The sequence below is a fragment of the Mastigoproctus giganteus genome, chromosome 2, assembly GCF_048544385.1.
Source record: "Mastigoproctus giganteus isolate SK-2022 chromosome 2, ASM4854438v1, whole genome shotgun sequence".
Lineage (NCBI taxonomy): Eukaryota > Metazoa > Arthropoda > Arachnida > Uropygi > Thelyphonidae > Mastigoproctus > Mastigoproctus giganteus.
Window position 1 is genome coordinate 242,823,533 of NC_143576.1, and position 21,158 is coordinate 242,844,690.

At 37.1% G+C, this 21,158-nt stretch overlaps 1 protein-coding gene across 2 annotated transcripts in view; it reads left to right on the forward strand.

The window, feature by feature from the left end:
* LOC150090325 (uncharacterized) overlaps nt 1-13,820 on the forward strand; it is a 97,772-nt gene extending 83,952 nt beyond the window's left edge. Inside the window, exon 3 of one of the 2 annotated variants that reach the window (XM_090389801.1) lies at nt 12,999-13,819. In XM_090389801.1, coding sequence (XP_090245927.1) covers nt 12,999-13,084 — 86 coding nt within the window. In that variant the 3' untranslated portion in view covers nt 13,085-13,819. Of the gene's footprint in view, nt 1-12,998 lie in introns of both variants that reach the window. The other variant, XM_090389802.1, reaches the window with a different exon arrangement.
* Nucleotides 13,821-21,158: the final 7,338 nt, after the last annotated feature.

The following is a 21,158-nucleotide window of genomic DNA, read 5'->3' on the forward strand; positions in this document are numbered from 1 at the left end:
GCCAGTGACTACTGTTAATATATTCGTCTTTGTCTCTCCCCAAGCTAGCAGTTTTCCGACCCACCTAACACTGCCTCGATAGCATCAGCAAATATTCTTGCACCCTTCCTATTTAAGTGTATCCCATCCCTGTAGAAGCAATCTCTCCTGTTAACAAGTACAGTCCAGGCTGAAAAAAATTCTACCCCTTGAGCCTTGCACAATCTTTCCAGGGCCGAATTGATCGACAAGGCTCTCATCATATACTCCCTCCTATCGTGTCTGGGCAGAATTGCAGACACTTTCAAATTCAACCCTAATTCACAGGGTTTTTTTCATCAGTGACCTGTACTTGTTAAGTAATTCTGCCGGTCTCCTACTCTTAATATCATTAGTGCCAACGTGTACAACTATATCACCTTTTGTGCCCTTAAAAGATATCTGCTCTACAACGTCATCAACCTTTGCCCCTGGCAGACATACCCTGGTCCTGTTCCATCTAACCTTTCTACAAAGGATGTTTTCCGTTTCCCTGACAATAGAGTCACCAACAACTACTAGTTCCTTTGGGACCAGCGCAATCTGCCTTGGGGGTTGCCGCTGTGTTGCGTGATGACCAAGTGCAAGCTCTGGCGTTGATGTGCACAGCTGAGAGCCTGATGGGCCCCCTCAATTTAGATCTTTCGAGGGCATCCACCCTGTCCTTCAAACTCTCATATAGGCCCATAACAACGCTGAGTTGTCGCCTGATTTCCTTACACTCCTTACATCGCGCACACACAAAGACATCCCCCATGGCAATATCATGTTCCGTTCCAGATAGTTCGGCAAACATTTCACAAGTCGCACATTTTTTAAGGCTGTGATGCGTTGGAGAATCGCCCCCCTCAGTTCTCCCCCGAGTCACAGCACTCCTGCCACTTTGTGCCCGTTGCTTTGCTGCTCTAGTTTGGGGCATGATATTTTAAATTAATAAGATCAATAAATTAAATTAAATGTCAATGCTACGCTATCTAATAGAAACAGTGAAGCGTATTACTGTTTCTATAATTATACGTTAGAGCTACCTAACTACCTCAATTAAAAATTTGAATTCCCAATCACTATATACAAAACAATGCCTGCAATATTCGAATGAAATAACGGTTTTATAAAGTATTACGTATATCTACAAAAACTGTTTATACAAATAAAAATAACCAGCGTAATTAGAATTATAAGACAACGTATTAAGTACAATATAAAATAACAATTATGTAAATAATAAGCAAAAACTTATCGTTTTTTTTCGGAGCCTGTAACTCGCAGCTGTATTTTCTAAAGAGAGTCAAGTATAATACATATATCTAAGTCGGTATATGTATTTAGTTAAAAGTACAATTTAAATGCCAACAAAGTTCAACAAGTTTAATAGATTTTACTGATCACTGAAAATATTATAACCTATACTATACTAACGCTATCTAGGTTCGATATATAACGATCGTATGACAGAGACAAAGGCGGAAGTTACGAACGGTAAATCTACGGACACTTAAGTATTAATTAACTTTCAAATCTCGCTGTCTCAATTCAGAATAAACTAACGATCCTTACTAGGTCTATAAGCTACTTACAAAAAATTATTTGATGTAAAAATATTCAATAAGCGGCTAAATATGGCTAAAAAACTTCTTGTTCAGTGGAGTTGCGACTTGTAACACGTGGATACCCTTACCGATACTTTTATGCAATTGCAAGGCCGAGTAAAGAATAAATACACCAAATTAATCAGAAAATCACAAAATAATGCTATACTACTAAATTTAAATCAAAAGTTTTAGAAAAACAATAATTTCAAATCAATAATTAAGAAAAATCCACTTTGCGGCTTTGAACACGTCTGGCCCCTACTGCCTCGTCAGCAGACACATAAAGTCACATATATATTTGTGAGCTGCAGTCTATGCCCGTGGCGTGCGACCCCCAGAGGGGTTGCCGGATAAATTAAAGGGGTCATGGAAATTTTAAATAGATTTATTTATTTTTGCGCATAAAAGCTAAAAACCTTTTGTTTTCAATACTGTAGGTGTAGAGACCCTACTACTCAGCAACTGAGTGGTACTGAGAAGTACTGCACAATTAATCCCTTTAGCTCTTAATTCATGCTTCCTATTCTACAGCACAAATTCTCAAATTGTCTAAAAGCCAGAGGTGCGAATATGCGGTAGTAGTAAATATGTATTGCAAGTGTATTGCGCGCACGCTTTTTTTCCTGCTTCGTAATTCAGTGCTTTCATTATCAACTCTGATGTGTTTTTCATTCTGCTATTTTTTATATTGCACATTTTATTATCATCATTGTTTTTAAGAAGAAAAAAAAAATACAATACATTTTACCTTAGACACTGTTTTGTAATCAGAACAAAACGGCCGAGGAGTGGCAACAGTAACATTGCTACAGGTACTTCAGAAGCAAATAAGGTAAAAAATATATGTGAAAATTTGGACACTAACGTTATTTCAAGTGTAGTGCAACCATCGATTACTGTTAGAGAGCAGTCATATTCCAAATCAAAGGGAATAGAAAATATCAAGAGGAATTTATGAAATACAGCTTCACCTACAGTGTTGTTGATGAGCAACATCCTATGTGTGTAATATGTTACAAAAGACTGTCTGAAACCTGTTAAATTAAAAAGACACTTACATACGAAACATCCAGGGCTAATAAAAAAAATTGAATCCTTTTTCAAAAGCCACGCCGACTCCATACAAGGTCAGAAATCTTTCGTGAAGAAATATATGGCAGTTCCTTGTAAAGCTTTAAGAGCATCATTGGAAGTTTCGTATTTAATAGAAAAAATTTGTACTATTGCTGAATCTCTTGTTCTGCCTGCTGCAATAAAAATTATTTCAATTATGCATAGAGAAAAGTACAGCAATGATTTAAAAACCATTCCTCTATCCAGAGACACAGTCTCGCAGCATATTACAATTATTGCGGACAGCATAAAATTCAATTTATTAAATCGATTGAGAGAACGTTCAATTTTTCAAACCTCGTTCAACTTATTGTATATGTCAGATACTGCTACGAGGGAGATATTTTGGAGGCTTTTCTATTCTGCAAAGCTTTGAACGGAAGAATGATGGGCAAGAAGATTTTTGATGTTATAAATATTTTCTTTCAAACAAATAATCTAACATGGAACAACTGTGTTGCGATTTATACTGATGGTGTGGCTGCATTAATAGGAGAAAATAAAGGTTTAAAAGTCAAAGTAAAGGAAATTGTCCCAAATGTAGTTTTTAATCATTTCATTATATACATAGGGAAGCATTAGTAGCAAATGAAATGCAGACTGATTTGCATCAAGTTTTGAAAGATGCAGTAAGTGTGACCAACTTTATTAAAAGTAGAAGTTTAAATAGTAGACTTTTCACTATACTTTGTAATGAAATGAGATATGCTTATGAAATGCTTCTTTTATATACAAAAGTGAGGTTAGGTGTTTTGACATCTTTTTGACTTCAAACATGAAGTTTTATTGTTTTTATCAGATACAAATCAGAACCTTGCTCAATTGTTTACAAATAAAAACGGCTTTTAAAACTTAGTTGAAGTCTTCAAGGACAGGAAACAAATATATTAATACTCAGTGATAAAATAGAATCTTTCAAAATGAAGCTTAATCTTTGGAAACTGAATTTGAGCGTAATAACACTGGAATGTTCCCATGTTTTTCTGATTTTGTTAAAAGCAATAATATAGACATTTTACAATTTAATGTTTCTCCAGAAAAAAAGTTGTATTGGATTCGTAATCCCTTTGCTTTTGATATTTCTTCATGCCCCTAAATTACCATTCAGCAAGAGGTGTATCCACAATTATCGAAAATGGAGATACAAAGATTGCTACCTTTCGGGTCTACATATATATGTGGGGTTGGTTTCTCAAAATGAGCAGCTATAAAAACAAAATGGCATTCCAGACTTGATCCAGAAGATGATGAGATTAGCAATTTCAAATATTGAGTCAAATATGGACTAAATACTATCGGTTATCCAGACTCATCCTTCTCATTAACTGTTTTGTTTTATTGTTTTGGTTTGTAATTGTTCATTTTTTATTGTTTTGTAATTTTAATTGAAGAATAAGAATTTGATTTATTGTTTTTACTGTATTCGATTAAAATATTAAATATTTTAATGTGTGAATTAAAAAGGAAGCAGTTTTTTTTTATTCCTTTCTCAGTACTAGAATAAGATTTTCTGCTACATAATTTATAAAATGCTTATTTTTTTTCTTTAAAAATCTGATCATCCTACTTCGGGGTTTATATTGAGGAGTCGTTTTATAATTAATAAAGGGGGTTATGAGCGAAATAAGTTTGCATGCCACTGGTCTATGCCATAGGATATATCCTAATCAGTAATAAACTGTAGTGAAAAGATGCACAAATGTCTGTCAAAATATTTAATATACAAAAATTTGTATATATAAAATATTCTATATTACATACATTATATTCTATACTACATATGTATATAATTATATGGTAAGTAACTACATTGTGTATCAAAATTAAACTTAAAATGCCAATTAAAATCATGGATTTATTAATCTGATAGCCCTGGGCTGTCGAATTTTCTTATCTTTGGACTGGAAAATGTCAGTTTTGGGTTGTACTTTGTCCCTCTTCCTCTCGGACAAAATCATATAGGGATTTATTTCTTTCCTTAAATTTCTTATTACCTTGGAACTTCGTTCCATGGCAAGATCGTTCTCCCAGAAATAATCACACATTTTTTCAAAGTATTTGAAAGCTTTACTAAGTCCTTTTGCAGTCGGTGACTTTATTGGTTCTTCATCTGTTGGATCTTGATCATCTTCTCCCTCAATTGCAAGCTCTTGTTCTTTTTATCATTTCCTTGAGTTCTTCATTAGAGATGCCATCCCTGTCATTGTCAGTCATCTCTTGTATGTCATCATCGTCAATTTCATCCAATCCTGCTTCTTTTTAGAGCTCAACAATTTGCGCATTAACTTTCTCAACCGAATCATCTGGTTCTTGGGAATAATTTATGCAATTCTTCCAAACTTTCCTTCACACTCCATTCATAGTTTTCTGAGTCACTTCATCTCAGGCACTTGAAGTGTTGTAGATGGCAGTTTTAATGTTGTAGGATTTCCAAAACTCCTTTAGGCTCAGTACATTTTCATCATTGTTGTTGGCTTTAATAGCTTGGGAAAAGGTGTTCCTTATGTAGTAAGCTATGTGGCGATAACACCTTGGTTCATTGGTTGGATCAGAAATGTGGTGTTTGGAGGCATGTAAAAAAAATTTTTATGATTGTTCAAGTCTTCTAGGCTTGCTTTACTTGGATGTCGCGACATGTTAGCATTAGCATTAGTAGAGGCATTTGATGCCAGAAAGCAAGCTTATGCAGCATCAGCCAAAAAAAAAAAAAAACCACTTCACCCCTCTGTTCGTTCAAAATACCTGTCCATGATCAGAATTGCTTTGCAGTCAAGGTTATTTTTCACACAATATCTTTCCACTGCAGGACAGAAGAATTCAGAGTACCAATCAATGAAAAGAAGCCTGGTTACCCAAACCTTTTTATTAGCCTCCCAAATTACATGTAAGTTTGAGTGAAACCTTTAAGAGCCCTTGGGTTTTTCGAATGGTAAACTAAAAGGGATTTTAATTTAAAATCCCCTGCAGCATTACCACCCAGCAATAAAGTCAACTGATCCTTTTCTGCTTTGAAGCCTGACATGTTTTTTTTTCTTCTTCCGATATGAAACTTCTTTTAGGCATTCGTTTCCAAAAAGTCCTGTTCATCTGTGTTAAAAACTTGTTGAGCAATATAACACTGTTCTTCAATAATTTTAACAAGTTCTTTTTTGAAAGTTTTGGCTCCTTCTTGATCTTCAGTGGCTGCTTCTCCCTGAATTGCTATGTTGTGTGCGTTATAGTCTTTTTTAAATCTATCGAACCAGCCTTTACTAGTGTTAAATGGTTCCACATTTTTTTTCAAGGTGAGCTTTTTTCAAATCTTCATATAGGCTAATCGCTTTTTCTTCAATAGGTAATAATTTAACTTAACAGAATTCTGCGTTGGATATTATCTTCAATAAAATTATTTAGAGGTCTCTCAATTTCAGTCATAATAACTAGCCTGACCCTAGTCAATTTAGTTGCCTGTAATGGAGCAACTGTCTTTTCTGCTGCTGAAATTCTTTATTTTTTATAATTGTTCTTACAGTTGAACCTGCCAGTCCTAAATTATTACACACATCCACTTGTTGTTGATCAGGATTGATTTGCTTCAAAACTTCTAATTTAATTTTCAAACTCAATCTCTTTCTTACCACGACTAGACGTTGTTGTTTTTTCATTCTTATCCGTCACTGTTAACTCTTCAAAAATGTAACTTCATTGCATTAATTATGATACAATGTTCTAGTAGACTGTCCATTATGGATGATGTCAAAACTGTATTGAGTGATGACTAGACTTTGGATAAATGCATATAACACAAATATTACAAGCAATACTGCATATTCCTTAACTCGATCATTTTTTAAATGTTGATCTCAGAACTACGTAACAAGTCAGTCACTGGGATGCAATTAATTCAGCATGGGAGAAAATTTTACTGAGTGCGGGAAACTTTTTAATGATGTTTTGCTATTCAATCTCATGCTATAGACTATATCAGATGAAACGTTTCATTAAACATACCAAAAATTCAATCTGTAAAAGAATTTAATTCAAAAATTCAATCTCTACACTTGTAAACGAACGTTATAGTGATATACAAGTTATAATATAAGAACAGCGTTATAGCGAATCGGCATAAAGTAAACCATGTTATAACGAGGGCCTACTGTATATCTACAGGCATTGGAACTTTACAGTAGATTATATCCCTGGAAAAGGTGTAAGTCAATGACATAAAATCAATTTTCCCATGGAAACAGTGATATAACGAGGGTTACATATTTGGCCAGGGGTTCTGATGTGTAACTTTTATAAATAAGAATAGCATATTTAATTGACTGCCGATTATATGAAATATTCATGTGAAGCAGTAGTTTAGCAAACTCTTGTGTGAACATAATGCAAATTCATGACCCATTCGATATAAAGTCATTTTGGAAGCCACTTATTAAAATATGTTGTGCTTTTGTAAAATACAATTTATAGAATAAGATACAAAAAATGATGATAATTATATTATGTACAGAAGGTCATTAGGACCTGTTGTTTCCTAATAGGGAGTTACTTTTAGCTGCACAAATCAAAATTAGTGCAGCAATGCTGTTTCAATTTACTTTGGTTTCCCAGTCAGTTCTGGTTTATGTATTATTTGTACGCTTTGTATCTAAATGATTGATTTTAGTGTACTGTGTAGGTAAACTAAAATTAATCACGTTTTTTTTTTTTTTTTAATGGCCTCAAAGTGATCAAGTGAGACAACTAGTGCTAACAATGCAAAGAAGATGCAAAGCTATTGGGAAATTTGTCATCGGTAATTGAATTCAACGTTCTAAAAAGATTGGGTTGAGGAGAGTGGCAGATGTACACTGTGTTTAGTAGATTTTGAGCAATCTGAAAATTAACAGTATAGCAAGCTTTTATTGTAAATAATGTGAATACAGTATACATGTAAACTTTGTAATTTTAAGGTATGTGTCCTTGCCGTTTCTTGATTATATACTGTATTTGTGTTTTGCATAATTTTTGTATTTAAAGTATATATTTAAAGTTCTAAATGTTTCTGCAACATTAAAATCAGTCAGAAGCACTGGTCATGTCAACCAGCCAAAGGTTATTTACATTATATCATGGATAAATCTCCCCCACTTAATGGATTCACTTAGTGCCCTGTTTTTATGGATCCAATTAAGAATGCTAAGTGGGAGACACCTGTATCCCCTTTTTCTATAAAAATATTTTAAAATATAGGAACTTAACATAAGACCTTGTATGAAACTGAAAACTTTCAATTTGATAGTTTTCTATGGCTACTTACGTGAACTCTGAAACTTAAGTAGAAAAGGGGCCAATGGTGCATTTCACACCATGCATGAGTAAAGCATCACTATGTCATCATATAATTATTAAAAATGAAACTTCAGTAGATCCAGGTTTATAAAATGTTAAAATTCTTGCTACACTCATCCATTATAGACTTCATTTGTCTGTAGTTAGCCAATTGTGGGTGATGTTCTTTTCCCTCTGCAATGAGTTATTCTCAGTTTAAGGCTATACTACATGTGAATCGTCCTGAGGATGAATGCACACTTTTACGGACAGTATATACAATAATGATCATCAGATGTTGCAAACCATTGTAATGGCAATATGATTTCCAAATTACTCGGCTCACCAGAGCCTTCAATACAACTTTTATTGTACTTTTATGATCTACTTTTATGATATGCACACTTTTACGGACAGTATATACAATAATGATCATTAGATGTTGCAAACCATTGTAATGGCAATATGATTTCCAAATTACTCGGCTCACCAGAGCCTTCAATACAACTTTTATTGCACTTTTATGATCTGCTGACCTACCAAACCGATTTTTATAAAATTTACATTTTTGGGGAACCAAGGACTTGCCATTCATGCAAATGACCTTATTTTCAAATATAACCCATCCCAAAGTGTAGTTTGTAACATTTAATTCCCAGCCTTTGTATATGTAACCTCCAAGGAGGTATGAAATGTTTGTTGACTAACACCTACTCACATTGTGCATAAATAACAACGCAATTAATATAATACAGAAGTGCAAGATTATTAAATATTGTTTTTATTCAGAAGCAGCTTTGAGAATTATTTGTGATCATTTTTATGTTTTGTGCACCCAAAAATGTCAATAAACTATGGATGTCCTTCTGGGATGCACTTTCTGAAGACTTCCAAAGGAACACATGACATTCTTAAGAATCACAGAACTGACTGCTGCAAGCTTGGCTTACATTGCTGAGTGAGTTATGCAAAGCCTCTTATATATACACATAGCTTACATAAGAGCATGTCACATCATCACCTCCATAGGTTTTGTGACCTATTTAATGGAGCTGATTATGCTTACTGCTTCCTTCACTGTTGAGTGTGCAGTGTATTTAAATGTCACACTTCAAATTTAAATAATTGATTAAAAGTAGACAGTGGTTCTTACCCAGCAGTAGTTGGTGGTGCACTCGACATGTGCCCTTGAAAATAACATGTCTTCATTAACTGTAAATCAATGATTAAAAACCTAAAATTTTTTTCTACCATCCTGTATTTACTGTAATAATTTCTGAAGTGATTTTCTTATGGTCTTTGTAAAGGAATTGCACATGAACACCTATCAGATGCCCTAACACTGTTTTTGCTTAAACAGTGGAATTGTACTCTACAATGTTGTTTGTTTACTATCTTTATAGCACAAGGGCAGCAAGACCATAATGTGCCTGTACCGGACAAGCACCGATGCATTCCCTCTCTTAGTTCATTAAACCTCTATCATCTTACCTTCGTTGTTATTGAAAGAATTGTTTTTTTTTTTTTTTTTTTGAGTAGTTTGCACCCTGTGATGGGTGCCAAATTTGAATGATGCTTCTATTTTATGTTTATTTGTTTTTATTTACGTAATTTTCTTTTGTCCTTTTCAGCAGAATTCTTTATTTTATTTATTTATTTTTGAAAATAAAAGGACTAATGTTATTAGTGGAGTCTCCCAAGGTTTGGTGTTGGGTCCATTGTTGTTTTGTATATTTATTGATGATATTGGTGAAGGTATATCACGCTTAATGTTCAAGTTTGAAGATGGTACAAAGGTTGGCATGGTTGTTAATGATAGTAATGACAGTATGCTACTGCAACAGGATCTAGAGAAGTTGGGCTGAAAAATGGCAACTGAAGTTTAACATTGACAAATGCAAAGAACTGCATATGAGTAGCAGTAACCCCAGAGAAATGTACCAGCTATGTGGTACTACACTCAGGGTAGTGGAGAATAAAAAAAAAACCCGGGGGTAATTGTGCAGTCAGATATGAAGTTTTCTGAGCAGTGTAGACAGGCTTGTAGAGCAGGTCATGGGGTCTTGTCAATGATATACAGGAATTTTGGTAGCAGGGATAAGGAGGTAATTATCCCCTTGTATAAGGCAATGGTCAAGCCTCATTTTAGGAAGGATGTAGATAAAACAAGGGCAACAAGATTGGTGAGGGGGAACTGGGTCCTTTTACCAAGAAAGGCTTAAGTTCTGCAAATTACAGCATCTGGAGACTAGGCACCTGTGAAGTTGTCTGATTGAGGTGTATAAGGCCTTGAATGGTTTGAGCAGGCTCAGTACTGATGGGATTCTTCCTCTTGCTCAGATTACGAACCTGAGGGGGCGTAAATTCAAATTGAGGATGAGTGATTGCAGAATAGATGATCGAAGTTTGCCTTTAGCCAGCAGACAGTTGATTGCTGGAACAAACTTCCATCTGTTGTTGTGGTATTGATAACTGAAATAAATTCAAGGAAGAACTGGACAAAGTTTTGGAGTAAATGGATGGATGAAATTGGAAAGGAGTTTCTTTTGCTAATGCTGTATAAGCTTGCTTTCTTGCATCATATGCCTCTACTAATGCTAAAACACAGAACTTGTTTAAAAATTTTTAATATATTTGTAAAACTTAAATTTATATACAATAAGCGTTGATCCATTAAGAAAAATGAAATATTGGAATTTTCCAGACAGAATTTAAAAAAAAAAAAATCTTTTCATAAAATTAAAAAGAAAATGGCATCCATCAGGTACCCAACACCATATTTTTCTACTGTGTGTGTTGTGGGGGGGGGGGGTTGCTGCTCAACTTTGACATGCAATTTTCAAATGGTATAACTGATTTGTCAACATTTCTTAGCTGACAGTTGTGGTATTATAGCTGAGCGGCTGTTAATTTTCAACATTACTTTAACCAAATTGGACTATATATACAGGGTGTCTCAAAAATATTGGTACAAACGTTTAGAGGAGGTAGGTAACATCTAAAGCAATGTGAATCACATAGGAACCCATAACCGGAAACGTTACCATAAGTTGGTACAAGGGCACCTCCGTAGCCAGGTGGGAAGGTGCAGCAGCACGTAACACACGCTTCTTGATTATACCAGGGTTTGAGCCTGTCACCACTAAATACGGAAGATGCGGAAAGGTCAGGGAATGACCACTGCATATTCCCGGAGCAATGTGGCCTTAGTTGCTAATGCTCCTAAAAATCAAATAATAAGTCGGTACACGACGCTGTTCATCAGTTGGCAAGAGGAAAAATTTCTGGTTTACTCATTCAAGCAGTAGTCACCGCACGAAGAGCATGCATCAATATACGAACTGCGAGCTAGCAGACACGCACCTAGTGTATGGATTAGCAGAGGGCAATGGACGAGCTGCTCAACAAATTTATGGAGAATGCTTCCCAGACAGACATGTACCGGACCACCATTTGTTTGCGCGTGTGCATCATTTGTGCGATTGTGTCATTTAGAGGTAACAGGAGTAGTGCGGGCAGACAGCGTTCAACACGAACTCCCATGGAAAAAAGTGTGTTGAATGCCGTCCAGAATAATCCTACTACCAGCACACGTGCCATTGCCTCTGCCTTAGGAGTGTCTCATTGCAGTGTACAGCATGTCTGTCGTGGTGATTCCTTACACTCCTTTCATCTCCAAAGGGTTCAGTTACTGCTCCCCCAAGATCATCCTGCACATGTGGCTTTTGTGCAGTGGTTTCTCCAAGAAAGTGTTCAAGGCTTGAATTTTCCAACCTATGTTTTGGTCACGGATGAGGCTTATTTCACTCGGGAAGTCTTATTCAATCAGCACAATGCTCATGTGTGGTCTCACGACAACCCACACGGTGTGCGCCCCCATGCGGCACAACATCGCTTCGTAATAAATGTGTGGGCAGGTATGGTCGGTGACTGCTTAGTTGGCCCATACCTATTACCAATCGCACATGAACTCCACTAAATATCGAATATTTCTTGAACAAGTTCTACGAGGGTTACTTGACGATGTTCCAGCAAATGTGAGACACAACATTTGGTTTCAACATGACTGGGCGCCTGCCCATTATGGAAGGTGTGTTCATGACCATTTGAACAGGCGCTTTGGACGTCGATGGATTAGCCGTGGTGGACCCGTTGCCTGGCCCCTGCACTTACCTGATTTATCAAGCCTTGATTTCTTTCTGTGGGCAGCCCTCAAATCTGTTGTGTATGAATCGCCTGTGGAGACGGAAATGGATCTCGTGGCGAGACTCGTCTGCACTGCTGCTACTGTCAAAGAAACTCCAGGTGTGTTCGGCCGTGTCGTGCCTGCATTGCTTCTCATGGTGGAACCTTCGAGCATCTGTTGTAACATCATGAAATGCATCCATCTTGTCCTCCGTTGTTAATATTATGTCAAATAAATGTTTGCCACTAATTACTGTCTTGTCTCATTTCTGCTTCTTGTGCCTCTGCTACTACTTTCCTGTGACGTTTCCAGTTATGGGTTCCTATGTGATTCACATTCCTTTAGATGTTACCTACCTCAAAAATATTGGTGCAAACGTTTAGGGGAGGTATATATATTTATTTTTTTTATTTTTTATTTTTTTTTTGCAGTACACAACAAGTGTACTGCAAAAACTGTAAACCTCTTCAAAATCTATTCTAATAAAATGTCATTATTTAGAAAGCTAGCATAATTAACCTTGAACCAAAAATTTGTGCTGCACCTGACAAGTGCAGCATGAGCACTGCTGAGTTAAGTAAATTCCAGAAATTATTTTAAGTGTATATATCATTTTTTGGGGCTTGCAGATGAATAATTCATTATCAGATGTAGCTTATTTTTCACTGTTCACACAATTAGTATTCTCATGAGGGCTGCAGGCTATGTATAAATATTATGCCATCATGTAATTGTAAATTAAAGTAGAATAAAAATTCAATGGTATTTTATTCTCATCAGTTTTATGATTTTAGGTAAAAAGCCTTCCCTGAAGAAGGACAGCAGAGCAAAAGGTGGAGAAGATGGCACAGAACGTAGAGGTGGCTCAGGAGGAAAATAGTTTGTCTTTAAAAAAATTAATGAGCTGCATTTCTTTTGTAGGACTAGGTGGGAATGATTTGGTTTCTTTATTATTGAATTATATACAAGTAGTCAAGAGTAGTCATCTGTTTCTTAATTTGTATCACCCATTACATTAGTGAACATTTTGTGCCATTAAGATTGGTCTATATACTGCGTACATCTCCTGGGCACTGTGTAGCTTAGATATTTAAAAACTATCTATTCTTCCCTTTACAGAGCCATGTGGTTCCTTTAACTTTGATATTTTATTTTACAAAAAGCATTGGCTGTGAAAGCACCACTTGGCAGAAAAATCAGAATTGCAAACTTTTTTTTGGAAGTACAGTCAGCATATTTTATCTGTGCATATTATCAACATCTCATTAGAATGTTTGATATTTCCTGTTAGCCTGTATTTTTACCTCTGTGTATGTGTGTATATAGATGTATGTGTGTATGTATTGTGCTGTTTTCAGAATTACATTTCCAGACTTGTACTCTTCTGTAGCTACACTCCTGGTAAACAAAAATAGCTGTCCTAAGCATTTGATGCATGAAATGAAATATAAACGGTTAAAAAGTAAATTTGAGTGTTCTTTTTCATCCCTTGTTTAGGCTTGTGGGTGCATGTGTGATCTATAAAATGTGTAACTTGGTGTGCTGTTTTTCTCTTCATATCTTATTACTAAATATTCCATATGTTTAAAATAATCACCTGAATGCCATTATATTATTTCCACAACGTGATATACCTAGATGTATTTCATACATTATTTCACCTGTATTTCATTGCTTTCTTGAAATAAATTTATTCCATTAAATCATTCATTTTTTTTTCATTCATTTGTGACCAAAACACAAAACAGATTAATAACATTAATACCTCAAATAATTAAACAACTGATATAAAAAAATCTGTTCATAGAGTTCAGCCTTGGCTAGGTCATCAGTCAGCTTAGCACACGTAACTGCTTTAGACATCAAATCTAAGTCAGAGTAATGATAAGCTTTTAAATTCGACTATGTACCTTTGCTTGATTAAAGATCAAAAATGAAATACATTGAGCTGCAGAAATATGAGAGGGGCTCTAAAACTCTGCTTTTTTTTTTTTTTTTTTTTTACGTTGCATACAAATTACAGTGGGGCCCCGACTTACAATGACATTGACATCCAATATTCTCAGGAACCGACATACCTTCCATACGATTGTTTTAAGGACAGGTTATATTTGCAGGTACTGATGGCTGGAACGATACATGGTGGAAATTTTCAGATGCGTGCCACACGGAACATGACTCATATGATTGCTCTCAACCGATTAGCAGCTGAGACCTTAAAATTGAATTTCAAGAGTTTGTTGGTCAGGAGGATTATCTTACCCACCAGTTTTTTAACATTGACAAACCGGCCTCTTCTGGAAGTAAATGTTCAGGAGGACATACATCACTGAGGAGGAGGCTAGTTTACTTGGGAATAAGCCTATGAAAGATAGGCTGACTCTCCTGATGGGTGCTGAAGCCTTTGCTTGTGTATCACTCTAATAGCCCCAGAGTATTTAAACAGCAAAGGGTTGCATTTTGGCACAGTAACAAGAAGGTTTGGGTTATGGGATATGTCTTCAATGAATGGGAGCTTGAAGTTTTCTGTCCTTCAGTGAAGAGTTATCTTGAGAAAAATAAGCTTCCTGTTAAGGCACTGCTGCTGGATAATGTGCCAGGCTATGATCCCAACCTTGTTAAATCTCTCGAAGCACAATTTTACTTTGTTCAAGTCAGATTTTTGCCATCCGACCTCACACTTCTTCTTCAACCAATGGACCAGCAAGTGATTGCAAACTTGAAGAAAACCTGCACGAAAATGTTCGCAGGTTGCTTTGCAGCGACCTCTGGTAAAAATGCTGTCACCCTCAAAGATTTTTGGAGGTCGAAGTTCAACATGCTGGATCGTGTTATGCTGATTGTAAGTTCTTGCAATGATGTTTCCACCAGGTGCTTAAATTCAGCCTTAAAAAAACATCTGGCCTTTAATTATCCATAACGTTGACGGATTGGAAAACGATGGTGCTTTGACAAATGATATTGTCACTCTTGAAAAATCAGTGGGTCTGGAAGTTGGCTAAGAGGATGTGGACCTTATTAATGCTCATGGGTGTGAAATAACATACAAGCTACAAGAGTTGGAAAAAATTACGGAGAGTGACACTGGAGAGGAAGAAAAAGATACCCAAAAAGTGTCATTTGTTGTGAGCGTTTAAGAGAAGTGATAAAAACACTCCGACATTGAAAACACTAAACTCATGATGTGCAAAATGGAGGATGAGGTCATTTCTTACTTCAGAAAGCTACAAAAAAAGCCTTAAAAGAACAGTCCACTTTGGACAGTTTCTTTGCCAGTAACAACAAAAGACTGAAAAGACACCTGATGCTTGATATAGAGTCCCACCACTGCTATGCCACCATTGATTTCATCAGCTCTGTGTTTCAAGTTGAAGGTAAATGCTAATTTGTTTTTTTTTTTTTTTTTTTTTTTTTTTTTTTTTTTTAAGATGTTTTATGACTATTTTTATCACTAATTTTTAACATGTAAGAAATATCTATTTTATGTTTTGTAGGGGAATGAAATACAGGAAATCAATGTTTTATTGGTTTCAACATACAATTGGTTTTATGGAACAAATTACCATTGAATGTTGGAGCCACACTGTATATTGTTTGCCAGATTAAAATTTAAATGTTACAACCAATATTTTGGAAATTCCTGCATGCCAGGGGGCACAGCTGGTAGTCTAAAAGGGGGAGAATGACATTGTGCAGTGCATAGGAAGTAACAGTATATTATCAAGTTCCTGAAATAGGAATATTATGACCATTTAAGTTCACTGACATTTCAAGAAATTTTTGGGATGGTCGCAGTCAATTGTAAGCATAGTTAGGCATATCACAGGTTGGTGTTTTAAAGGGCATAACAAGATGATGCCATCCTCACAGTGCAAAATGAGAGACTGGGTAAACTAATTCATGAGCACCAATGCATTAAGACCTGGGAAACGTGAGAGTGAAAGTGGGCTTTAATGCACTGAAAACCAATTCTGAACAATCCAGAATGCAAGAAATTCTATTCCTGGGGTGAGTTCCATGAATGCTAGCATCAGATCATAAGCAGCAGCACAGAGTGCAAACTTATGTCAGTCTTCTCAAACTGCACAAGATTATTGGCAACAATTTTCTTTATAGCATTTTCACTAAATATAAGACCTCTGCACACCTTCATGACCTGTACTGCTGTCAAAACAGCAGTCTATGGAACAGCGGCTAAACAATTCTGTAAAGTAGTTCAAGACTTGCCATCTGTAAACATGTTCTGTATTTTGGAACAACAGAGGAGGAAGTATATTTTTGGATATCATGAAATAGTGAAAATCAGCTTTGCTTGCCATCTAAAACTATTGAAGAAGCTAAAGATATGAATTGCAAGAGAGGCCAGAAATGGAAAATTTATCCTGTGGCATGGCACTGCCATCCTCACAAGGGAGACCATTACAGAATTCAGGTAGCCTTCTACATGTTTCATATAGTCCTAGGGCTTTCCAGATGTTTGAGTTCCTCCCCTTTCCTCAGAGGATTTTTCATGTTTTTTTTTTTTTTTTTTTTATGTGAACCCCAAACATGAGAGGTATTAGAACCTATAGTACTTAGTACTGTGCTTGGGTTGGAGGTTGCGAAGACGAAAGAAGATATTTGTTGACATTAGACTTGTACTTCTGTAGGTTGTAATTTTCAGGAAATACGTATGAAGTAAGGTTGTTCCAGAAAACGGCAGTTGAACGAATAAGTGAGGGAGATGAAAAGTTGGTTCTGTGGCTTTGAAGTTGGCACGTGTTCGGACTGTTTTGAAAGAGCGGGAAGAAGAGGCATGCAGCAGAAACAGTACATCTATGAGAAAGTGAGTGGAGAGGCTGTTAGAGATGAATCATTAATTAACCTAACTGCCCTCTTCTGAATGGAATCAAGAAGCCTGAGAGGTTTTGGTGGCACCACCCCAGATGTGGGAACAATATTCCATGGCAGGGCGGATTTGAGATTTATACAGAGTGAGCAGCTGTTTGGAAGAAAAGTAACGCCGAGAGCAAAAGAGAAAACCAAGTTTTTTAGATGCAGAGGAAGCAATATTTAATGTGCTTATGACAAGAGAGATTAGAAGTCAGGGTAATCCCCAAAAGAGATATATAATCTTGCCTAGAAATCGGAGTGTCACTAAACATAAGCATAGGAGCAGAAGAATCCTTTTTGCGAGATATAAGACAAGACTGAGTTTTAGAAGGGTTGAAGTCAACTAAGTTGTCTTTGCCCCACTGGAGAATTACCTCAAGATTGGCATTTAAGGAATTGGTAGCAGATTTTCGAGAAGTTGAAGCTGATTCAGCAGGACAAGGTTTCTCAAAATGGAAAGTGGAATGCAATGTGCTATCATTGACAAAACTATGGATAGGATTTCTAGTCAATAGAAGGTCATTAATAAACAAGAGGGAAAGAACTGAACCTTGGGGGACACCGGCATTAGTGGAGAAGTTAGAAGACAGCCATCTACCATCACCCTCAGTGAGCGATCAGAGAGAAAACTGGATAACCAATTACTATAAACAGTTGGCAAACCATAAAATGGAAACTTGTTTAGAAGACCTTTATGCCAAACACGATCAAAAACCTTTGAGATGTCAAGAGCACTATTGTGTTTCACCGAACCTTTCCATTGAATTAGTCCGTAAATGGGTAACAAGCCAGATTATCACCAGTGGATCGACACTGACAAAATCCATACTGGTGATGGTTGATCAGACCGAAGGTTTCTAGGTAGTTTAAGAGTTGGCGGTTAATTGATTTCTCCATTACTTTAGAGTAGAAGTGATTGAAATAGGATGATAATTGGATGGGAGGGATTTGTCACCCTTTTTAGGAACTGGATGGATATGAGCAAATTTCCGAGCATAAGGAAAAACACCTTTGGAATAAGAAAGTGAAAAAAGCCGGCAAACAATAGGAGTAAGTTCAGGAGCACAGGTTTGGAGAAATACCATCAGAACTGGAGCTTTCTTAGCATCAAGATTCATCAAAATCCTTTTGACGGAAGACCACAGGAGGCATTGTATGGAGCGTGTTGGGAATGGTGGGAGGTGTTTTACCAAGATCATTAATACACGAGTTGGAAGAAAAATGGGATGCTAGCAGGGCAGCTTTATCCTTGGCTGAAGTGACAACAGAACCATCTGGTTTGGACAGAGGTGGGAGCAGAGATGGGCAAAAGTTGCGGCCAATAGCTTTGGCAAGAGACCAGAATGCTTGGCTACCATTTGGGCAAGAAGCAAGTTTTCTACTCTTAGCCTGTTCAAACTCTAGTTTGGACAGACTAATAACTGTTTTACAATTGTTGCGAGCTTTGGTGTTGGCAGAAAATGAAACTGAAGAATTAGAAACAAGCCAATTACGATATGAAACATTCTTCTCTTGAACAGCCTTAGCACATTTATTGGAAAACCAAGGTTTAGATAAAGGACGAGATTTTAAAGTGGGTTGTGGGACAAAGGATTCCATTCCTGCAAGAATAATTTCACTGAAACGATCTGAGAAAACGTGGACATCAGCAGTTACGAAACAGTAATCCGACCAAGGAAAAGAATAGTCTCGTATATCATCCCATTTTGCATTCTTGTAATGCCAAACAACACGAGGTTGGGAATAGCCATGAGATAAAGGTTCCATTGGAGAAGACACAATCACCAAGACAATCTGAAGTGCCTAAAGGACCTCTCACTTCGACTGTGTACTTGGAAGGGTTGTTTGTGAGAAAAAGATAAGCATATTGGTTGTATGATTAGGATTGTCCGGTATTCTTGTAGGTATATGAACAATCTGTGATAGGTGATTAGTAATTGCAAAGGTCACAGCATCTCGATCTGCTGGGTCGGTGTAACTAGAAAACGGAAGCCAGCTGGAGTTGTGAACATTAAAATCACCAAGGAGAATTACCTCACTGTTAGGAAAGTTGGACTGGAGAAAGTCGAGTTGCAAAGAGAGGGAGTCAAAGAAATCCAAGTGATTAGTGGAGTTGGGAGAACAGTAGAGACAACAGATGAATTTGACTCAATGAGGTAGAGAGATTTTAAGCCAGAAGATCAAAGAGAGGAGATTCCAAATTGCCAAATCTCTGACAGGGAATATCAGAACGGACATATGTACAAGTACCTTTGAGGCGAAAGGAATCACACTGCGAATAATTTGGGCATCTGAGATGAGCAGTAGTTTAATCAACCGATAACTGAGATTCTGTCAGAAAAAGTAAATGGGGTTTGGCAGACTGCAAGTGGAAATGGACATCGTTCAGATTGGAATTGAGACCACGTGTATTTGTGAAATAAATTAGGAAGTTCTTGGGAGGTTTAGATCTTTTTGCAGATACGCTTGCTCTATTAGTTTGACAATTCATGGTGTATTCAATAGTAAGAAAAAGTGGATGGGACATGCTGTATGAAGTAATGAAATTTTCGGATATGGCATACTCGTGGTAAGAACATGTCCAGATCGTTGACATAACGTGGCCTCGACAATGCTCCCCGCATACACACTACTCGGACTCCCTCCAGTCACTATGTGGCAGAGTAGAGGTAGCAAGAATATACATTAGCTGATCCGGAAGCCTCCTAGAGAGTTACCAATAGGTTCGGTCCGGTGTACTAACTAGGGCCGGCCTGCGAACACCGTTTTAGAGCTGTACCCTCGAAATGTAAGGAATATTGGATCTCGTCACGACGTTCATCATAACCTCAAAAGTCATCAATCATACTGCATGATGGAAGAGATAGGGAAGGGTTTACCGGAACTTAGCTCTAGAGACTAAACATGGGTTCCACCACTTCAAGCCTCCAATAAGCAAAGTGGTGGTATTTCACCGGTTGATGAGAGTCATCTACCACCTAGTACTGCCTGGTAACATAGGGGGTCGGCGTTGCTCCATGTGCTGTGGACGCCACAACTCGACCACTGCTTACGTTGGTTCACACCTGGATGGTCATCCACCATGTACTTGTGCATGGAGGTTATACCCAGGATTACTAACAGTCGCACCATCGTGAAGGTGCAAGCAGAAGATTTGGCTGTCACAGACCGTCCGGACTTCCCCTAAATTGTGTCCACTTGACTTGAGTGTCACCCGAATATCAGTTCCATCAGCGTTTTAGATTCCGAGGTAGCAAGTACATCTTGTCTGGCATATCTGAGAGAATGTCTGTGACAACTTCAAGGACCAAAGTTAGTTAGTTTTAGTGGGTGAGATTTGGAGCAAGTGAAGTCTAACCCAGTTTTGGAGGGTTTGTATGACGCAGTTTGCCTGGGTCTCCAGCTGTACTTTGGATTTGGCTGCAATTATCAAGACAAGTTCGTCCGCGAAAGCCTGCTAACGAACTTCCTCCAGGTCCTTGTTCAGCAAATGGTCGATCAGCAAGTTCCACATAGTTGGTCCCAGCTCTGAGCCTTGTGGGCAGATTCTGTGGATTTGTCTCTGTATTGTCTTGTAGGGGTTGTTGACGATGATCGTTCTGTCGGTGATGTAACTCCGGATAACGTTGTACAGGGGTGGGGCCACAGAGATGAATGAAACTCAAGTGGGCCACGAGCAAGAAAAGGTCGAGAACTACTATTCTAGATTAACAGAAATCTCGCCACATTATGGGGAATTTCAGTGCTAAGGTTGGAAAGAGACACAACAGTGCAGAAAGTAAAACTAGTAAATTTTGGAACTGGCGAAAGACTTTGCCAATTTGGAATTTGGAATTTGCAGAATCTTGAGGAATGTTTTTTCAATGAAATGACGGACATGGAAGAGTACAAATGGATTAACAACTGATGAAATCGACTTCATCCTCACAACGGAAGATATTAACTTGAACGATGTTGCCGTCCTGAACAAGGTAAAGGTTGGAACTGAACACAAAATGGCAAGATGTACACTTAATACAGATGTAAGAAAATAAAGAAAAAACTGACTCGAGAAAATAATGCTCTTTGAGATAACGATGAGA